This window comes from Sciurus carolinensis, chromosome 3 (genome assembly GCF_902686445.1).
Source record: "Sciurus carolinensis chromosome 3, mSciCar1.2, whole genome shotgun sequence".
In the NCBI taxonomy this organism is placed as follows: Eukaryota; Metazoa; Chordata; class Mammalia; order Rodentia; family Sciuridae; genus Sciurus; species Sciurus carolinensis.
This window is the reverse complement of record NC_062215.1, coordinates 176,234,278-176,254,807: the sequence shown is the minus strand read 5'-3', so window position 1 is coordinate 176,254,807 and position 20,530 is coordinate 176,234,278. Positions and strand designations below refer to the sequence as shown.

Below are 20,530 nucleotides of genomic sequence, written 5' to 3'. Positions count from 1 at the left end.
TCACAGGCAAGAGAACAACACAGGGGGTGATGTCCATTAGGATGACAGGAGCGTCCCCGAGGAAGGGTCTGCAGGAGCCCCAGTGACAGGCTACTTCCCCTGTCTCTGGAATCCTCCCCTGCCATCAAAAAGCCCCGTGTGTGTACCAACTCAGCCTGGCTCCAGAGGCAGGCCCAGTACAAGGGACCAAGAGGGACACTGTTGGGGCCACCCATCTTTCTCTCTAACAGGACGCCCACTGTAGGCCACAGGGAAGGAGGCCCACCCCAGCTCATGCAAGACCAGTCAAGGTCACCTTCCCCAGGCAGGTAATGGACGGTGACTGGGTGCTGGCCAATGGGATGCTGGAGGCTGGTTTGGGGACACATCTGTGGAAGATTTCCCCCATTGTTTAGAAGAACCCGAAATCTTTTCTGTTTCTAGACTTTGCCTTTGCTAGGTATTGAGACAGAAATGTAGGAACATTGAGACAAAAATTTGAGTCTCAACAGGATAAATGTCCTTGTTGGTTCCAACAGGGACAACAGGTGAGCCAGACAAAGGAACCTCAGCAAAGAGACTGTTACCTGGTGAAGCTTGGACCATGACCCGCTGGCCCTACCACCCAAGGGACCACTTGACTGCCAGAGACTTTGAGAAGGGCTCGTGCCCAGACCCCCAGCGGGGACGTGCGGCTCGCGATTCCCACTCCGATTCCCACTCCGAGGAAACGCAGTCCTCTTGGACTAAACATTTTCTACCTAATTATGTGACCTAATGACAACCTGACCCCAGCCCTGACTGCCCCTCACCCCCAGGGCACACCCTCACGCCGTGCTTTCTGGTAAAGCTCTTCCTCTATCTGCTGACACCTGACATGTCCCTAAATGCCCTCTGCAATGTGTCAAGAGTCTGGAAGGTCCAAGGAGAGGTCTCCTCTGCCTCTGGAGACACCTCCTAGGGCCTCCTTATGGTGACGGTATGACCTGGGGAACCTCACTATCTTGCCACCAGCCCAGGAAGGACACCAACACAGAGGCCAGTGGAGTGCAGAGGGGTCCTTGATGACCCCTTGATGACAGCAGCAACCCATCACACCAAGGCCACCCTTGTCCTCTGGACTCCCTATTACATGGAACGATTCCTTTCCTTCCTTCCTTCCTCCCTCACTTCCTTCCTTCCTTCCTTTTCCCCAGTGGGAATGGACCCAAGGGCACCCTACCACTGAACTATATCCCCAGTCCTTTTTGATATTTTTGAAATTTTGAGACAGGGTCTGACTCAGCGCCTATGCCAGGGCGCCTCAAACGTGCCTCAGCCTCCAGAACGGCTGGGGTTCCAGGTGTGTGCTCCCGTACCTGGAGGATGACGCATTTCTTCCACTACGTGAGCCCGTGCTCTCCCAGTTAACACCCAGCAGAACAGCACAGTCTCAACATTCTTTAGGAACACGTGCCAGACCCAGAAACCCGGGAGGCTGAGGCAGGAGGATCGCAAGTTGGAGACCACCCCTAGCAACTTAGCCAGGTCTTAAGCAACTTAGCAAAATCCCACCTTAAAAGGAAAAGAGAAAAGGGCTGGGGATGTGACTCAGTGGTAGAGCACTTGCCTCACGTGTGCAGGGTCCTGGGTCCCCAACACTACAAACAAACAAGAAAACAAAACATAGGAACATGCATCAAGCCAGCTGGTACAAGCTTCCACTCTCTAAACTCTAAACACCTTTATTACTTAACAAGAAATTTTAAACAGGGAACATTATACTCATTATTCTTTTTTAAAAATATTTTTTAGATGTTGATAGACCTTTATTTTATTCCTTTATTTATATGTGGTGCTGAGAATCGAACCCAGTGCCTCATACATGCTAGGCCAGCGCTCTACCACTGAGCCACGACCCCAGCCCCCTCATTATTCTTTAATAATGAAAAAGAATGAACTTTTCTTTAAGCTGCAAGATTCTTATCTCCCATCACCCAAACCAGTGGACCTTTTCCTGGGTCAAGGGGCCTGACCTCCCTTGAGAAGCTACGTCTCGGCAGATGCGTGTGTCGAGGTCCACACAAGATCCCAAGGGTTTGAGGACCTGAGTTCAGGAACTCCGGCTCTAACCTCGGGACTTGCGGAGGCAAGTGCCCAAGGCCAGGTTCCCCTTGCCTCCAAATTAGCTTTCATTTTTCCTTTTCCTCTGGAGTTCTCAAGCTCAAGCATACCTTGGGCTACTTCTCAGGGAAGGTGACCCTTCGTGGATGCAAAAGTCACACCGGGGCCCCCGAGGGGGGCTCACTTGCCCAGCTTCCTTGTTGGCAGGAGACGCAGACACACTTCTCGTTCCTGCTCTGGTGCTGATCTCCCAGAGGCAGCTCTGGGGTCCCAGGATTCCCGCCTCGTCTTGCTATGTGCCAAACTGAGGGGCCACAGGGTCCCATGTGGCCTCTGCTATTTCCCCTTGGGACCTAAGGCCTGTCCCAGTGAGTGAGACCCCAGCCACTGGTGGGGATATGGGCCAAGAAGTGAGGCAGGGGAAGAGTGAAGCCCCCTGCAGAGTCACGAGGCTCAGCATTCAGAAGATTCTGGAGTTACTGCCTAGACAGGGGCCAGCCAACTACAGCCGGCAGGCTGCACGGCGCCCAGTTGCCCTGTAACACGGCCATACCAAGTCCTTTCGTACTGTCCAAGCATCTGCTCTCACATTGCAATGGCAGGGACATGTTGTGACCACAGGACTCCCAGGACCCACAAACCCAAGAGGTTTCCCATCTGGCCCTTGACAGAACAGGCTGGCTCACTCGTGGCCTACAAGGAAAGTTGACAGTCACACAGTCCCTCACCCAGCCTCCCATAAGCTTTGGACTCTTGCCAGGACCCAGGCCACCCCCTCCAATGGCACGCAAGAGAAAGGGGCCCAGCATGGTGGCACACAGCTGTAATCTCAGCAACCCAGGAGGCTGAGGCAGGAGGATGGCAAGTTGAAGGTTGGCCTCCACAGCTGAGCAAGGCACTGTCTCAAAAATAAACAAATTAATTAATTAATTAGTTAATTAATTAAAAGGATGGGGATGTGGCTCAGGGGTAAAATGCCCCTGGGCTCAATCCCACGTACCAAAGGCGGGGGGGGGGGGGGGGGGGGGAGTCTCATGGCCTTGAAAGACAGTTCTCTCCAGCTCTCAACAACTCTAGGCGTAGGAGAGCTCGGCCTTCCCTACAGCGGGAGCTTCCTTTCCTTGAGCCCTCACTGCCACCTGTTGCCACCCAAAGCCTAGCCAGTCGCCACCATGGGTCAGGTCTCAGCCCCCACCTGTCTCAGGAGGTTCATACCAAGATCTTTGCTTCTGCCTCCACCCAGGCCCTGAATCCATTCTCAGTGCTGGCTGGCCACTCTTCCCTGGCTGCTTCCAGAATGACCAGGACCCTCTGCCTTGAAGGCTGCTCCTGAGGTCTCACGGCCCGTGCCCCAGTCCGCATCCAGCATCTTCACAGGGTCTGTTAAGCTATCTGGTGTTTCGTACGTGGGTGGCTTGCAGGAGTTTGCACTTGGCCCTGACAAGCAGTACTGTGCTAACTCCAGTCGCTGGCCGGGGTGCAGCTCAAAGGCAGGGCATTGTCCAGCATGCACGGGCCCCATTTGGTCCCCAGTGCTGCAAAACAAAAACTTCAGTGCGTGCTTCCAATCACTAGATTCTAAAGTCCCATCACTCAGATTCTCATACAGCGCGATACTGAGAGGCCTTGATGTTGAGAGCGTGGTGGGGAGAAGGGCCCGGGAGGGAGGGAGAAGCCCCAGAGGAGAAGGTAGCAGCCCAGGGTGCCTCTGTTAAGCACGTGTGCAGGAACTAAAGGCACCCAGTGCTTAAACCAGCCTGAGAAACAGTTCCAAGTCGGGGTACTCCTGCCAGTGACCAAGGTCCCTAAACAGGACCAGCCTGGGGCTCTGGGTCTTTGTGCCCCCTCCTCAATTCAAAATAGTTAATTGTACAAAATCCAGCACAGACGAGAGAATTTCAAATCCAAGGTGAATCACTGTTGACCGAGGCTGCAATCAGGAAGTCAAAGTCCTTGCCTTTCTCCAAGGAAAAGAAAAGCATTTAACTTTCATTTATTTCCATCCACCTTCTACTTTTCTTTTTTCCCCTCCAGTGCTGGCTGGACCCCAGGGCTGCACGCATCCTTAGCACGAGCTCTGCCTGAGCTACATCCCAGCCCCCACCTTCCATCTTTAAAGCCAATTCCTTCAGATTAGGGTCTCAACATGCAGGCCTTCCCTCCACCTCCTGGTAAAGCCCCCTAGAGAGCTTACTTCACCTCTTTGGCAAATTCCCAGCTTCCCAATCTCCACCCCTTTGGAGGCTGGGGTGGAGGCTCAGGAGCAGCTTGCTGCTTAGCATGCTCGAGGCCCTGGGTTCAATTCCCGGAAGCAAAAAAGCCCCAGCAGTCCATGCCCCTTCCTCCCTCCTCCCTCCTAGACAAGACCGAGGAGGAGGAGGAGGGGGAGGAGAAACGGGGGGCGGGGTGAAGATGAACACCCCCTCCCCTGCACTGGCTCTCAGTGGTGCGGGAATGTGGCATTGGCAGGGTGTCCATGACATCACCATTTCGGATTCCTAACAGAAGACAACCTTCCCGGGCAGAACGCTCCTCTCCCCACCCTCTCTTTGGGGAATTGATAGGCAAGCTTTCCAAGTGCTGCAAAAACGCCACAGCTGCACTTTAAGGTGCTGCATTTGGGTCCTGCCTTTCAGTGACTGTCCTCGTTACCTCCCTCCAAAAGGGGCCTCTGGACCAGTCCGGGGTAATTAAAGTTTCCTGTCTAACCTTGACTGCTGGGCCAGCCAGCTCGCATTTCAGCCTTCAACACACTCTGCAGAGTCAGTTGCTTTTAAAATCAGGCCACTATTCTATGCTCCCAGCTTGGGCTATCCAGTAACACACTTGGAAATGGAGAGGGACCCTTCTCCGGCCAGGCTGAAGATGCCTCTGGCTTCCCACACTCATTAGAAAGTTCTCTCTTTTACAACATACTGTTTAGGAGCAGGCTCATTTGTGTCAGGTCCTTGGGACACAAAGATAAGCCACATCCACTCCAAGATCCCAACAAGTCCCCAGGCTGGGAAGGATCTATTTTGTTTTTTAATAATTTTTATTTATTTTTTTACGTGGTGCCGAGGATTGAACCCAGTGCCTCAAATGTTAGGCAAGTGCTCTACCACTGAGTCACAACCCCAGCCCTTGTTTTTGTTTTTAAGCCTTGAAAATGTAAGAAATCTGCAAGCCCCATTCGTTAACATAAGAAAATCCAATTTAAAAGACCAAAGCATGTCTTGCAGTGACGTATGAATCCATCTAGCCTCCCTTCCCAACAAAAAGAATGGGCGTGCTTTGTGTGATGGTCTAACCAGGTTACACACTCCAAGGGGCCAATGAACTAGGCGACATCAGAATGTGAATCTAGAAACTGCTGAAAAGTGAAATTCTTGCTGAAACTAAGTGCACTCCAGCAGGGGAGGGACTCAGTTCTGCTGGGTTTGTCTTCTAGTTGGACAGCAAGTCCATCTGCATTAGGGAGGGGAAGACGGGGCCGGGTGGGGGCAGGGAGCAGGGAGCATCATCCCAGCCTTGGAGAAGTCTGAGATTCTGAACTTCCTAATTCAAGGTCCTCCTGGGACGTCTCCCCATCTCCAGAGACGGTGCTGCCAGGACTGGGCAGCTCTTCTCACTTGCTGTGCTGGGTTGAATGGCAACCCCCCCCAAATTTATGTTTTCCCAGAACTTCACAATGTGACTTTATCTGGAAGTAGAATCTGCAGACATAAGTTAGATCAAGATAAAGTCACAATGGACCAGGAGGGGCCCTAACTCCAGTGACAGGTGTCCTTATAAGAAGGCTAAGTGAAGCGGAGACTAAGCCATGGAGAAAACACCAGGTGACAACAGGGGCAGAGAGTGAAGTGCTACGTCTGTAAACCAAGGCATGCCAAGCAGTGCCAGCAGCCCCCAGCAGCGAGGAGGCAGGCAAGGAAGGGTTCCTCCCAGAGCCTCGGGAGCAAGTAGGGGCCCACCGGCGCCTTGGTTGAAGACCGCTAGCTTCCAGAACCACGCAAGAGTAGCCTGCTGTGGAAGCTTCCCAGCCTGTGGTACTGTGTTCCCAAAGTCCCAGAGAACCAACACGCTGACCCGGCACTGGAACGAGTGGTCCCTTCAATGGATCCTGAAAGAGACAGGTAATTCCCGAGTGGAGTGGCCAAGCCACCACTCCCCAGCTCAAGCTGCAGTTTCCATCAACTTCAAAGGATGAATCAGACTTGGCAAAGGGAGCTATTAAAAAAGGACGACACGAAACTCCCCAAGATTACAGCTGTGAGCTGGATGCACACCCGTAATCCCAGCAACTCAGGAGCCTGAGGCAGGAGGATCGCAAGTTGAAGGCCAGCCTTAGCACTTAGCGGGACCCTCCTCTTAAAATAAAAAAATTAAAAAAGGGCTGGGGATGTAGCTTAGTGGTAGAGCACCCCTGGGTTCAGTCCCCAGGACCACACACACACAATTACAGCTATGTGATATTCTAAAACTCAGCAACTAAAACTGACTGGGCCTCCAACGCCAGCCAAGCATTGAGCCACTGCTTCTTGCACATTAATTTATTGAATCCCCAGGAGGCCAGGGGGTCCTATTCCACTCCCATTTAACAGAGGGGGGATCTGAAGCCACAGAGCTTTTAACCTGGCTGCTCCAGGGAGCAAGGGGTGGGGCGGAGTGTGAACCCAGGAAGCCTGGCTCCCAGCCCTGGTCCTCACAGTCCCCCAGGAATGCTTGGCCATGAGTAAAGGTCAGAAGGAAACCCACTGGTCGCAAGTAGGTGTGGTGCGTGTTCTTTAGCGTTTTTAATATGTTTTTGTTTTGTTTTGTTTTTTTCTACAAAAAGAAACCAAAGGAGAAAGGGAAATAAAGGAGCCACACGCTCAGGCCTCAGGCAGGGGCACTGAGGACTAGTCGGCTGCTTGGGTGCCACCACGTGCAGCCCAAGCAGGGAAGGCTTGGCATGAGTGCCGTGGGCCTCAGGGGAGGCGCAGGCTGCAGAGGGACTCGAGGCCCAAGCAGGGGTTTCCTTGCCTGGCCAGCAGCCAGTGGTCAAGGCAGCTGCAGATACGCCGGTGTCACCGGTGCAAGAGAGGCCGGTCGTGGGGGAGGCTGCAGCTGACGGTAAACCTGGGGAAAGGGAGCCGTCAAGTCGGCACAGTCTCTAAACTTTTTCTTTTAAGGTTCTTTTAAAAGACAATAGGCAGAGGAAGGGGAAACCCCAAGGCTCAGCGGGGATCCTGGCAACGCTGGGACCAGGGGTTCAGCAACAGAGGACCAGCTGACAGGTGACCTGGCAGGGCCTGTGTCAAGCTCCACAGTAGCAGCTTTCCCTGGAGGGAGGGGAGCCCACGTCTGCCCCGGCCTGGGCAAGGGCGGCAGACAAGGGGCAGACAGGGCACTGGGATGACCCAGCCACACAGACACCTCAGGCACCTTCAGAAGCCGAGGGCTTTGTCCATCAATTGTGGTCACGGCCACATGGCCACCATGAGGGGAATTAGGGCTAAAACCAGATGCACTGGAAACATCCAGGCGGCAAACTCACCCAGAAGCGGGAGGCCCAACGGGGTGGGGGGAGGAGAAGGAGGAGTTTCAGCTGTTGCCCAGACACAGGCAGGAGTCCAAGGAGGAAGCCAAGGGGCTTGGCTGGGGGATCCTGAGGTTCATGGATGTTAGGATGGTCAGAGCCAAGGAATCCCTGATTATATAGGCTGTGGACCCTAAAGGTAGGGCAGGGAGGGGAGAGCTGGTGGGCAGGGTGTGGAACTCCAGGTGGGGACACATGCACCCCTCACTTTAAAAGTGGGGGGCACATGGCTCAGGCCTGGCCAACAGGAGCAATGAATTCCCTGACTACAGTAATTGGTTAAGAGCCATAAAAAATAATAGTCAAGATAGATGGAACATCCCTGTAATCCCAGCCAGTCGGGAGGCTGAGGCAGGAGGATCACAAGTTTGAGGCCAGCCTCAGCAACTTAACAAGGTCCTTGGCAACTTAATGAGACCCTCTCTCAAAAAATAAAAAGGGCTGGGGATGTAGTTCAGTGGTATAGCACTCCTGGATTCAATCCCCACTGCTGAAAAAAAATTTAAATTAAAATTTAAAAAGGGTTGATGATGTAGCTCAGTGGTACAGGGCCCTTGGATTCAATCTCTAGTACTGTGCAAGAGAAAGGGGAGAGAGAGAGCTACCTTCCTCCCAAAAGGGGGCACACTAAGTCCTCTGCTGTGGATGCTCTTTCCCACTGGACTTACTGGAGCTGCTGTGGCCACACTGCCACCACCAGGGATGAACGACTTGAGGATAAGGACAACATAGAGAGAAAGTGTCTTAAGAAAAATAGAAACAAGGGCTGGGGGTGTGCAGCTCAGTGGTAGGGTATATGCTTAGCATCCAAGAGACCCAAGGTTCAGTCCTCAGCACCAAAATAAAAGAAAGGGAAAGAAAGCACAGATGGCATCCTTTGATTTCCTAGATCTAGCCATACCTGAAGCTGATCTTTTTTTTTTTTTAGTTTCAGGAGCCAAATAATTCCCCTTTTGTTTATGCCAATATCTGTTGCAAGTGCCAGAAGATGCAACCTAGGATGCTGACCAATATCATAGCTCAGGAGAAATACTATGCACAGGTTCCACTGTCACTCTGTTGGGACCCCAGACCACATACTGTCTTCCCCTTAGCTTGACACATAATGCTGGTCCAGTACCTGTTTCCTCACAGATGCCACCCTACTTGGTCTCCCAGGACCGTCTCACTGGGTGGTCCTCCGAGCATTACTCTTAGGCAGCTAACAAACGTCTTTCCTAAGAGGATTTTGCAGGAAGAGGGAAAAGAATGGAGGAAGGACAGAGGAGAAGCTCAAATGACCACACAGCAATCTAAAAAAGAAGGTCTGTCCCCAGGATCCCCTCCCTGAATCCATCTGACCTGGGAAGAAGCCCTGGGACATGGGAGCATCCAGGCCAGAGCCGTCTTCCCATGAAAAGCAAAACCCCAAATAAATCGCAGGGGGCTGACAGACGAGCGCCTCGCCGGAGCTTTTCTACCTTGACCCAGTCCATTCTTTGCGCCCAACTCGGTCTTCCAGAATTGCCCAAGCTGGTCCAGAAAACAGTGCCTGGGAGCCAGGAACAGAGAAAGCTAGGAGTCCGCAGGCCCAGCCTTCGGAGGCTCCCAGGTGCCGCCTCGGTAGACTTCAGAGCAGGGGCAGTTCAGGCTCGCTGCCACCCAACGCCCGCCACAGCGCCTTTAAATAGAACCTCCTCTCGGGGACAAACACATTCCACGCGCTTTTAAAGAAGCCCCAGCATGACCTGGCCGGCGGCCTGCGCTCCCCCAGTAATTTTTCCGGTCTTGGCCCGATTCTGGAAATAATATTAATAGCTCGGTAGGAGCTTACGGTGTGCAAAATGCTTTATGGCCTTAAAAGGCAAGGGATTCTTACTGCTCCCACTCTCCAGATGAGAAGGGTGCGTACAGGGAGGTCCTAGGCGACAAGGACGCATAGTGGGTCTCCACGTGCCCGCTTCTTTCGCCAGGTGTGCGGGCGCCAGCAGCCCCCAGGTGTCCCGGGGGCGGGCTCCTCGCTCACTCCCGGGTCTTACACAGCTGGGCAGGAACGCGCCCTCGTGCAGCCCGTGCCAGCGGCAAGTCCGGGTCCCACCGACGCCTCGGGTCCAACGGGCAGGAAGAGGGGACCCCACCTGGCGACGCCCCCTGGAGGTTGGCGCGCTCGCGGGCCGTTCTCCTGGGAGTCTAACGCATCCCCGTTCCCACCTGGGCTGGGACCTCGGACCCCGCGCGGTGGCCAAGGGCTGACTTTCCCCTTGTCTTAAAGATAAAAGGACGGCAGGGGCTCGTTTTCCCCTGGGGGCGTTAGAGTCGGCGGGGAGCGCGGCGGCACGGCTCCCTTTCCTGGAAGTCGGGCTCCAGCGCATCCCCGGACTTACGCCCGGGGCCGGGGACCCGGGCTCGGCGGCGCCGGGGGAAGTTCTGCGCTCGGCGGGAGCGACGGCGCCTGCTCTGGGACCCGGCGCTCGGGATCGGGCTCCGCGGGGCCCGCGCGAAGGGCCGGGCCCACCCCCGCCGCCCACCCGGCCCGGGGCGCGGCGCTCACAGTTTGAACATGCCCTCCAGGTCCTTGACGAGGCGGCGGCTGAACGCGGGGAACTCGGCGTAGGGGTTGAAGACCCTGCAGCGGCGGGGCCGCGCCGCGCCCTCGTTGATGTCCAGCCGCCGGCTCAGCTGGGCGCTCAGCTCCGCGTCGGCGCTGGCCGGGGGCGCGCGGGCGGGCGGCTCGGGCTCCGGCTGGGGCTCGGGCTCGGGCTGCGGCCCCGGGGCGGGCAGCGCGAGGGTCGCAGGCTGGGGGCCGCCCGGGCCGCCTTCCTCAGCTTCCTCGAGCCGCAGCCGGCGCTGCAGCTTGCGCGCCAGCTCCTCGCTGGCCATGGTGGCCGATCCGGGACGCGGGAGCGCTGGGCCAGGCGCGGGGACCGGGCGGGCGGCGCGCTCCTCGCAGGCTCGTGGCTCGGCGACACTCCGCCAGGACGGCCGGGCGCGGCGGTTGGGAGGAACCGCGGAGGCGGGGCGGGCAGGGCGGAGCCGCGGGTTTAAGGGGGCGCGGTGCCCGGGACGGTCAGCGGGGCGGGAGGCGCCGGGCGTCGGCGCGGCCGGCCGGCTGCGCCGCTCTTCTCTCCACGGTCAGGGCGGCCAGGCTGACCGCCCCCCAGCTTCAGCAGGAACCCCGGGAGCGACTCTGACCCTGCTACCAGCGTCTGCTCCTGGGGAGCCCGGGACCCTGTGGTCCCCGCGAAACGGTCCGGTCGCGATTTTCCCGACCGTTCGTTCCTAGTCCCCCTGAAGTGTCCCGGGCTGAGGAGCTCGCGGCTTGGACAGACTAGGGGGAGGGGAGACCAGCACTCCTGGTGACACCACGTGCCCCCACCTGCCCGAGGTCCTGGAGCAGGAGGCGCCACAGGGCGTGGGGGCGGGAGAGCTGGTTTTCACTCCCTCACCGTGGGGCTGGCGGGAGCTCAAAGGTGGACCGCTGCCTAGCGCGCCCGCCCGGGTTTCGATTCCCAGCGGGCAAGCCCGCCACACACAACCCAAAACAAGGCCAGGCGCGGTGCAGTAGGACCTGTAACCCCAGCCACTCGGGAGGCTGAGGCAGGAGGATCTCAAGTTCAAGGCCAGCTTCAGCAGGTTAATTAAGCGAGATCCCATCTCAGAAAATCAAAAGAGCTGACATATAGTTCAGTGGCAAAGTACCCCTGGGATCAGTCGCCAGTAAAAAAAAAAAAAAAAAAAATCACTGAAAAGCAGTTTTTCCAAAACATACTAAAAATATTAAAAGCAAAATAAACAGAAAGAACAAACGCCGATTCCCCTTGAGGTAAGAGACCAGCGCAGCGCAGGGACTCTGGAGCTCTTTTGCTTATTTATTTTGTTTTATTTTGGGTGAAACACACAAGAAGAAAAGGGAAAAACTTGAAAATAAGCAACATTCTAAACAAGAGGGTAAAAACAAAGACAGTCGTCATTCTCCCCAAGGAACTCCGAGGCTCCTGGGGTTGCATCAGCCAAGCACTAAACAGAATCATGTAAACACACAGGGCGACTCAACTCAACCCTGGCGGGCTGAGCACATGTCCGTGCCGCTTTTGGGTCTGGATACCTGAGACAGGACCAGCCTCTGCCATGTGCATCCTATATGGCACGCTGGGGACAAAGAGGCTGGGGGGCATATGTGCCTGTAATTAAAATGTTATTGGGGGGGGGGGCTGTAGAAAGCAGCTCAGGGGTAGAGCCACGTGCTTAGCATGCATCAGAACCTGAGCTGAATCTCCAGCACCCACCCCTACCGAAAGTGTTATTAAAAAAAAAAAAGTCAGGGCACACACTTGTAATCCCAGTGCCCAGGAGGATGGCAAGTTCAAAGTTAGCCTCAGCAATTTAGTGAGGCCCTAATAAATTTATCGAGACCCTGTCTCAAAATGATATATAAAAGGGCTTGGGATGTGGCTCAGTGTTTAAGTGCTCCTGGGTTCCATCCCTAGGATAAAAAAAAAAAAAAAAAAATAGTCAGGAAAAATAAGTTTTTTAAATAAACATAGCATACACACACTTTTAACATCCTAACTAAATAACTTGTGTAAAACAGGTTTTGTGCATGAAATGGACAAATCTGCAATTCTTGACCCGATGGAGACAACCAGAAGGTTTGCTTTGTTGCCACATCTGTTTCGAGCATTTTATTTGACATACTTGACCAAAATGGTTTTTTTTTTTTAATTTTAGACTCTCTCAACAAGAAACTTGGCATGAGTAGGCAATAGCATTTTTAACATTTACACGCTAAAATTGACACCTGCTCACATTAAAGCAGCTCTTCCTTCTCTTTCAATTTCCAAACATAATGTTGAAAATTCTTAAATGAGTGGACGTTGAACTGGGTACCACTCAATGGCACATCGCCTGCAAGGGGCAGAGATCAGGGACTGTGTCCACCAGGCAAACCCCAGCCTCCCTGCTGCTGATAAAGTGGTGGTAGACAGGACACCCCCTAAGCTGTGTCCCACCCCCGACAGCAATGGTTCACCAGGCAACACCTGGACACCCCTGGGAATGAACTCTTAGTGTGTCACTAGTGACCACTCCAGGTGGCCAGAGTCATGGCCATGCCAGACACTGCCCCCCCCACCAGGGGCACCCCTTCTCTAGTGTCCAGCTATGTGCCTGACGAGGAACTAAGCAAGATTTCTGAGGATGGATGAAGATCACTATTTCTGTGCAAGTATGACCCGTATTTTGTAACATAAGCTTCATCATCTAGGTCAAAACCAAAAGGACCAAATTATTCACAGTTCACAATATCTTTTTCAAAATTTGTAAACATATTTTTTTAAATCTTTTTTTTCCTGAATTTCCTATAATGAATATGTAGAACTGTAATAATCAGAAAATAAACACCATTGTTTGCAATGAAGAAGTACCCGATGGTGGACTTCCTGTTGATAGTGTGTCTTGTGTGAGCCCATGAGCTCATTTATTGCACTAATGTTCTTTTGGTGTGGTTAAAGGAGGTCCTGCCTTTCGCAGGGAAAATCAAATCACCAGTTTAATTCTAAGACTTCTTGTTCAGTTCTACCGCCATGTAACCCACCATCCACAAACTTCCTGGCTTCAGACAACCTATACTTGGCTCACAGATGTGCAGCGGGGTCAGATCTAGGTAGGGAAATCTCTCCTGGAGTCCACTTCACGAAAGCAGGGGCAGCTCCCAGGCTGGGCTCAGGAGTCCCCTGAAGACTCGGTTCTCACGAGTCCGGGGCCTGATGCTGGCCGACATGGGGCCCCTCCTTGGGGCTGCTGGCTGAAGTGCCTGGACAGGACTCAGAGCTTCGTGGGGTCTGTTACACCAAGGAAACAACACAGGTGAAAAACCCTTCATGCCTGTTACATGAAAATCTGTTGCTCTCACAAGGAGGTTCCTGGAGGGTGGCATGCCAAGAAAGGTCATGGAAGCACTACCCCTCTTCTCCCACACCTCCCCCGTGCACCGCTCTGTCTCTATCCTTTATAATCTCCTTTAATAAACAAATAGACTTTTTTTTTTGGTACCGGGGATTGAACTCAGGGGCACTCAACTGCTGAGCCACATCCCCAGTCATTTTTTATATTTTATTTAGAGACAGGGTCTCACTGAGTTGCTTAAGGCCTTGCTCAGTTGCTGAGGCTGGCTTTGAACTTGAGAGCCTCCTGCCTCATCCTCCCAAGCTGCTGGGATTACAGGCGTGCGCCACTGCCCAGCAACAAATAGATATTTTTTAAAAACCTATTGCTCTAGGGGGCTGGAGAGATAGCTCAGTCAGTAGAGTGCTTGCCTTGTAAGCACAGGGCCCTGGGTTCGAACCCCAGCACCCCAAAAAAAAAAAAAAAAAAAAAAAAAAAAAAAAAAAAACCTATTGCTCTGAACCAGCACAATGGTGCATGCCTGTGATCCCAGCAACTCAGGAGGCCAAGGCAGGAGGATCGCAAGTTCCAGGCCAGCCTCAGCATCTTAGCAAGGCCCTAACTCAAAATAAAACATAGAAAAGGACTTCGGAGTGTCTAGTGGTAGAGCACTTGACTAGGATGTGTGAGCCCTGAGTTTGACCCCTAGCACTACAAAAATTAAAAAAAAAAAAAAAAATATATATATATATATATATATATATATATATTTAAAAAAAATATTCTCCTGCTTCATCAAGAACATCTTGAGTAAAACTGGAAATCTGCACCACCACCCCACCCCCCGCCCATCGCTTGGAATCCAAACCAGCAGTGCTAGGCAATACCCTTGGCCTTGTTTTTTTTGTTTTGTTTTGTTTTGTTTTTTAATACAGGTTCTCACTGAATTTCTTACGGCCTCACTTAAGTTGCTGAGGCTGGCTTTGAACTTTCAATGCTTCTGCCTCAGCCTCCAGAACCACTGGGAATATAGGCATGCACCACTACACCCAACTGTGGACCTCTTTTTAAGGATCTGGGTAGCTCATATTTTCTTTCTCTCTCTGTCTCTCTCTCTCTCTGTCTGTCTCTCTCTCTCGTGCTGGAATTGAATCCAGGGCTTCATGCATGCTAGGCAAGCAATCTACCACTGAGCTACATCCCCAGTCCTTTTTAACTTAATTTTGCCAGGTACATTGGTGCATGTCTATAATCCCAGTAACTTGGGAGGCTGAGACAAGAGGATGGCAAGTTCAAGACCAGCTTTAGCAATTTAGCAATATCCTCAGCAACTTGGCAAGACCCTGTCTCAAAACAAAATAAAAAGGGCTGAGGCTCTAGCTCATTGGCAAGGCACCCCAGGGTTCAATCCCCAGTATTGAGGGGGAGTTCAATTGAAAAGTGTTAGTGTAGTCAGTCGGGTGAGGGGGCTGCGGGAGCCTGCAACAGGCAGAAGAGGTCTGAGCTTCTGTAACACCCTGGGTTTTGATCTGGTTGGCGACTGTATGCGTGGTTCACTTTGCACAATGACATCAAGCAAGAATCTCACGTTCTGTGTGCTTTTCTGTATCTATGTCTGTGTAGTTTTACAATCTGACCACAGATTAAAAGCACACCCGTCCCCCCACCTGTCACCATCTAGACCCAATTATCAGAAGTTTCTCCTCATTCCTGCCTACTGTGTAACAGAGTAGCTGCCCACTAAAGCTAGCTAGGAATGCACAAAACCCTCCCCTCCCAGAACTCCCTAGTCCCAAGTTACAGGGGAAGGTCGCACTTGGAAGTTTTCTTGCCAGAAACACTGACCACAACAAAAATCAACACGGGTTGCTAAATGAACACGGAAGCTTTGCTCATTGATGTCTTGTTTAGATCCATTGCGCTGCAGCTCTCCCTCACCTAAGTCAAGGTGATAAGCTGTGCACAGCCCACACTCTGAAGAGGCTACTCTCCAAAACTCTGGACAGCTGAGGCACCTCCCTGCCGGTGCCCACATTCCTTCCCTCGAAAAATCACAGTGGCTGGGGTCGTGGCTCAGTGGCAGAGCGCTCGCCTAGCATGTGTGAAGCACTGGGTTCGAGTCTCAGCACCGCATATAAATAAACGAATAAAATAAAGGTCTATCAACAACTTAAAAAAAAATTTTTTTTTAAATATCACACAGAATATTCACCCTTAGGGTTAAGGGTGATGTGGCCATTGAGGGCACAAGCCAACCGTCTTCCAACAATGCCCACCTATTGCCAATAAAGACCTTCTTTGTTCTTTTGCCTCTCATTCACTGACTCTCTGGGGTGGCAGCAAACTGCACCTTGCGGTTACAACATGATTTGGGCCTCCTTCCACTGAAGGCAGGTCCGTCCGTGCCCATTCCTTGAACCTGCCCAGGCTCTTGTGGCTGGTGGACCAGAAGCTTATGGTGGAGATGGGACTAGGCCACTTCTGAGACTAAGTCGTAAGAAGGACACAGCCCCACCTTGCCTGTAAGGACACGCATTTGGAACCCTGAACCACCTTGCGTGGAGCCTGATTGCTTGAAGGCTGTCAAGCTCAGGCAACACAGGTGGGGCTCCAGCCAGCGGCCCAGGGGAAGCTGTCTTTTGACCAGCCCCCACCCCCACCCGGGGTGCCACACCTGTGAGTAAAGTCATCTTGGAAGGAGACCATCTGTCCCCACCTCCTCCAGTCCCAGCCGTTAGGATCACTCCAGACATCAAGTTACCCCAGCTAAGGCCCAAGACATCCTACAGCAGAGAGGAGCCACCTTGCCTGTGTCCAGACTCCTGACCCAGAGAGCCCAAGAGCATCAGGAGATAGTGGTGGCTGTTTAACCCACAAAATTTGTGTTTTCTTTAATTGTGTCAATTAAACATAATAAAACTTAGACCATCCAGCTATTTTAAGTGTGCAGTTCAGTAGTGTTAAGTACTTTCACACTGCTGCTCAGCAGATCTCCAGGACTCTCCCATCTTGCAACACGGAAACAACACCCATCCCCCTTCCCTGGCCTGGCAACCTGTTTGCTACCTCTGCCTCCAGGTAGCTCATGTGAGTGGAATCCTGTGGCATCTGTCCTCGTGTCTGGCTGACCACTTAGCGTAATGTCCTTGAGGTCCAGTTTTGTAGGAGTGTCAGGGCTCCCCTCCTTTCTAAGGTTGGGTAACATTCAGTGTCTCTATGTGCCACATGTAGTCAACCCAGTCATCCCCCGGGGGACGCCGGCTGCCTCCACCTGCTGGCTGCTGTGGCTAGGGCTGCTGAGAACAGGTCACACCACTGAATTTTGAGTTGTGTGTGTTGTTAAACCACAACACATAGCTGAAACAGTATTATGCCTCAATAAAAGTTTATTAAAAGAAAATGACTATGCTAGGCACAGTGGCGCACGCCTATAATCCCAGCTGTTCCCGAGGCTCAGATGGGAGGATCCCTAGTTCCAAGCCAGCTGGGCAATTTAGCAAGACCCTGTCTCAAAATAAGTGGAAAGGGCTGGGATGCAGCTCAGTGGTACAGCACCCCTGGGTTCCTCCCAGTACTGTGGGAGGGGGAGAGAAAAGAAAATAACTACACTATTTAAAAGTGTCACTAAGCAAATCATTCATTCACAGATCAGGGAACACAGACGCGCAGGCAATGCAGCCCTGTGATTGCATCTTTAAAAAAGCAATATCTGCTTTGTGCCTGATGCTACCGCACCGAGGCAAACTGGAGAGAGAGGCTGCTGAGGTCTGGGGCAGCCCAAATCTATCTAAGTACGAAGACTGAAGAAGAGGGAGATTCACCATTACTCTGGGGAATGTGTTATCAACCTTGACCTTGTAAGAAAAAAATATGTATTTTAGAACTATAAATGATACCCTGTAGAACTATATCTAAGGCCTTACCCACCTGCATGTAAAGTAGAACCATAGAATATGCACGTAACTCTGCATAATGAAGAGGGTGGGGCAAGGTTGGGACCATTGTGACAAAATGAATTTCTTCCACTAAATAACAGGAAACCATCAGTTGTATTTATTAGTGAACCAGGTGTCCCCCCCAACCCCACTGCACCCAGGGCCTCACACAGGCTAGGAAAGCACTGAGTTCCATCTCTGGCCTTTTCTGTTTTTTATTTTGAGACACAGTATTGTTAAGTTGCATAGGGCCTCATTAAATCATCTAAGCTTGACCTCGAACTCGTCATCCTCCTGCCTCAGCCTCCCGAGTGGCTGGGATTATAGGCCTGTACACCACACCTGGCTTCATCGTTTTACGTGGCTTTTCCCTTATGACTAATGATGCTGTTCAGTTTTTCATGTCTCTATTAACCATCCACACATCTATTTTGGTGAAATGTTTATAAAAATCTTTGACCCTTTTCTGCTGGGTTGTGTGTCTTCATATTGAATTGTAAAAGTTCTTCATATATTCTGGATAGGAGTCCTTTGCCAGACATATCTATTATGTATATTTGCTCCCAGTCTGTGTCTAACCTTTTAAATTTTTCTTGGTGTCTTCTGAAGCTCATGTTTGTTTTTATTCAATAAAATATTCCATAGAGCCAGGTGTGGTGGTTCATGCCTGCAAATCCCAGTGACTTGGGAGGCTGAGACAAGAGGATAGCTAGTTCGAGGTCAACCTCAGCAACTTTTGAGAACCTGCCTCAAAACAAAAAATAAAAAAGGACTGGGGATGTAGCTCTGTGATAGAGCACCACTGGGTTCAATCTCCAGTACAGCAAAAATGAATAAATAAAATAAAATACCCCAAAGAGGGAGCACCTCAGTGCAGGGGTGCTATTTATATGCCCAGGTAGTTGGGTATCTCTCAGAAACTGGAATAAAACAAAACTGCCTTGATACAAACCATGTGACATCGGAACTCCTGCCTGGTATTAAAAACTTCCACATCCTAGGCAGGCAGGTCAAGGGCCCGAGAAGGTAATAGCCTCTGGCTCCTTTCCAGAAGGGTACTGGCCTGTGGAGATCTGCACCCATCTGGAGGAGCAGCCCCAGGCTGCCCCAGGCTGGCTGCTGCAGCGAAGAACCTGGGTACAGGGCCTCTCCCCTGGTTGTGAGCAGGGATGGAACAGTGCTCACCTCAGGACAATCTGATTTAGTTCTCAGAATCTCCTGAGGCTTGGAGGACAGACAATCCCGCTGTGCCCGAGAGGGAGACAGACGCAGGAGCGGTGCTATTGGGTGGTGAGAGCTGGTGCGGGGATTGAACCCAGGGTCACGCGACCCCCTGAGACACATCCCCAGCCCTTTTTTGTATTTTATTTAGAGACAGAGTCTCGCTGAGTTGCTTAAGGACTCGCTAAGTTGCTGAGGCTGACTTTGAACTTGAGATCCTCCTGCCTCAGCCTCCTGAGCTGCTGGGATTACAGGAGTGTGCCACCTCCCACTCTTCATCACCTGCCTGCCACCAGGGCCCCCTCTAGGGCCTTGACAGGGATTCCTCGCACCCCAGGTACTGAAGCACTCTAGCTATGAGAGATCATATCACAAGGGTAGGCCGTGTGATATGTATGGTGGACAGCGTCCTCCACAACCCACTGGAGGCCAAGAGGCTGAGCTGGGGTCCTCCCTGTGCTTTAGGGCTTTGGACAGACTCGTAAGAGATACCTTCTTCTCACCTCTACCTCCAGGGCACTTCCTCTCTCCAGAGGTTGTGGCTACCAGCAGGCAGGAGTGGGCCCACGGGCAGGTGCCATCTGGGCCCCTATCCCCTGCAGCGCCCTGGTGCCTCTGCCTTCCATGTCTGACTGGGGCTTGTTGGCAGACCCAAAGGCTGCAGGTGACTCCTGAGGGACATGAGAACAAAGCTGGCAGCATGGGAGCATTTGGACTTCCTGCTGCTCTGGACTCCATAACACCTGCAGATTCTTCCAGAATGGTTTTTAATACAAAAACCCAAAATATACAGGAATATAAAGGAAGCCAAATATATTGATATATTGAGATACAAAAATCACTGTGTGTATGCACATTTGTCTATTTTCTCTTTTCTTTTTAAAATCCTGGCGCTGGGAATGGGACCTAGCACCTGGCCATGCTAAATGCCCGCCTTACCACAGAGCTCACCTGCAGCCCCGAGAAAACATTCCTGACCGTGTGCAGGACATGATGCTCCTGGTCAGCACATTCCCAACGGCTCCAATAGCGTCCAATAGTCTCAAGATAGAATAAGAAAAATGGCGTTTGCAGATATCTGCAGCAGGAACCACCAGGCTGCTCACACGGCCAGCTGAGGCAATGCCGCTGGACTAGCGATGAGAAGAGCAGTCAGCTTCCTCATGCAAGCGTATGAGCCCAGGGGACTCTGTCACAGTGGCCCGGAGGTCCACGGACTCAAGAGGAAGGCAACAACCAAACAGAAGCCACGGGACTCCACACCCCTTGGGAGGGTCCACTCCACACCATGCCCAGCATTGGGCTCCTTCCATAGCAGGAAGGGGCTGGAGGCCGGCCCTTAGCTTCCCCAAAGTCACCTGGGAAAGGGACACCTGGTTAGGCCCATGGACTTCAGAGCCACCAGCTCAACACAGGCCGGCTGGTGTGCAGCAGCCCGCTCCTGTCTCTGCCCTGGCTGCCTCCCACAGTGTCCCGCCTGAGGACACCAGCGGAATCCAGGCCAGACCTGATTCCCCAGGTGTTGGTGGAGGAGGTCCCCTCTCCTCTGAGGGACAGTTCCACACCTAGTCTCCAAAAAGAGCTGACCTGCAGTTGACCTGGAGCCACAGCCTGGCAGGACAGCCTGCTCCATGTCAATGAACAGCAACAACCATGGGGACCCTGTCTGAATGGTCCCCATTTCCCTGAGTTTGGGGCTCTGGAGAACTAACATCCCTCTTGGCATACAGCAGGAAGGTCATTCACTCTAAGCCCCTCCTTCCACCTCTGGGGTCCCTGTCCCTTATCATCCTATCACCTGGGGAAGCTGGGGGATCACGTGTCACCACCGTAATCACAATGAGCCTCCTGGCCTGCTCTCTTCTCAGAA

The 20,530-nt window shown here is 52.5% G+C and overlaps 1 protein-coding gene across 2 annotated transcripts in view; it reads right to left on the bottom strand.

Annotated features, from left to right (window-relative positions):
• Efhd1 (EF-hand domain family member D1) overlaps positions 1-20,047 on the bottom strand; it is a 46,944-nt gene extending 26,897 nt beyond the window's left edge. Inside the window, exon 1 of one of the 2 annotated variants that reach the window (XM_047542729.1) lies at positions 19,612-20,047. In XM_047542729.1, the coding sequence (XP_047398685.1) occupies positions 19,612-19,652 (41 nt within the window). In that variant the 5' untranslated portion in view covers positions 19,653-20,047. Of the gene's footprint in view, positions 1-10,172; positions 10,630-19,611 lie in introns of those variants that run through there. The other variant, XM_047542730.1, reaches the window with a different exon arrangement.
• Positions 20,048-20,530: the final 483 nt, after the last annotated feature.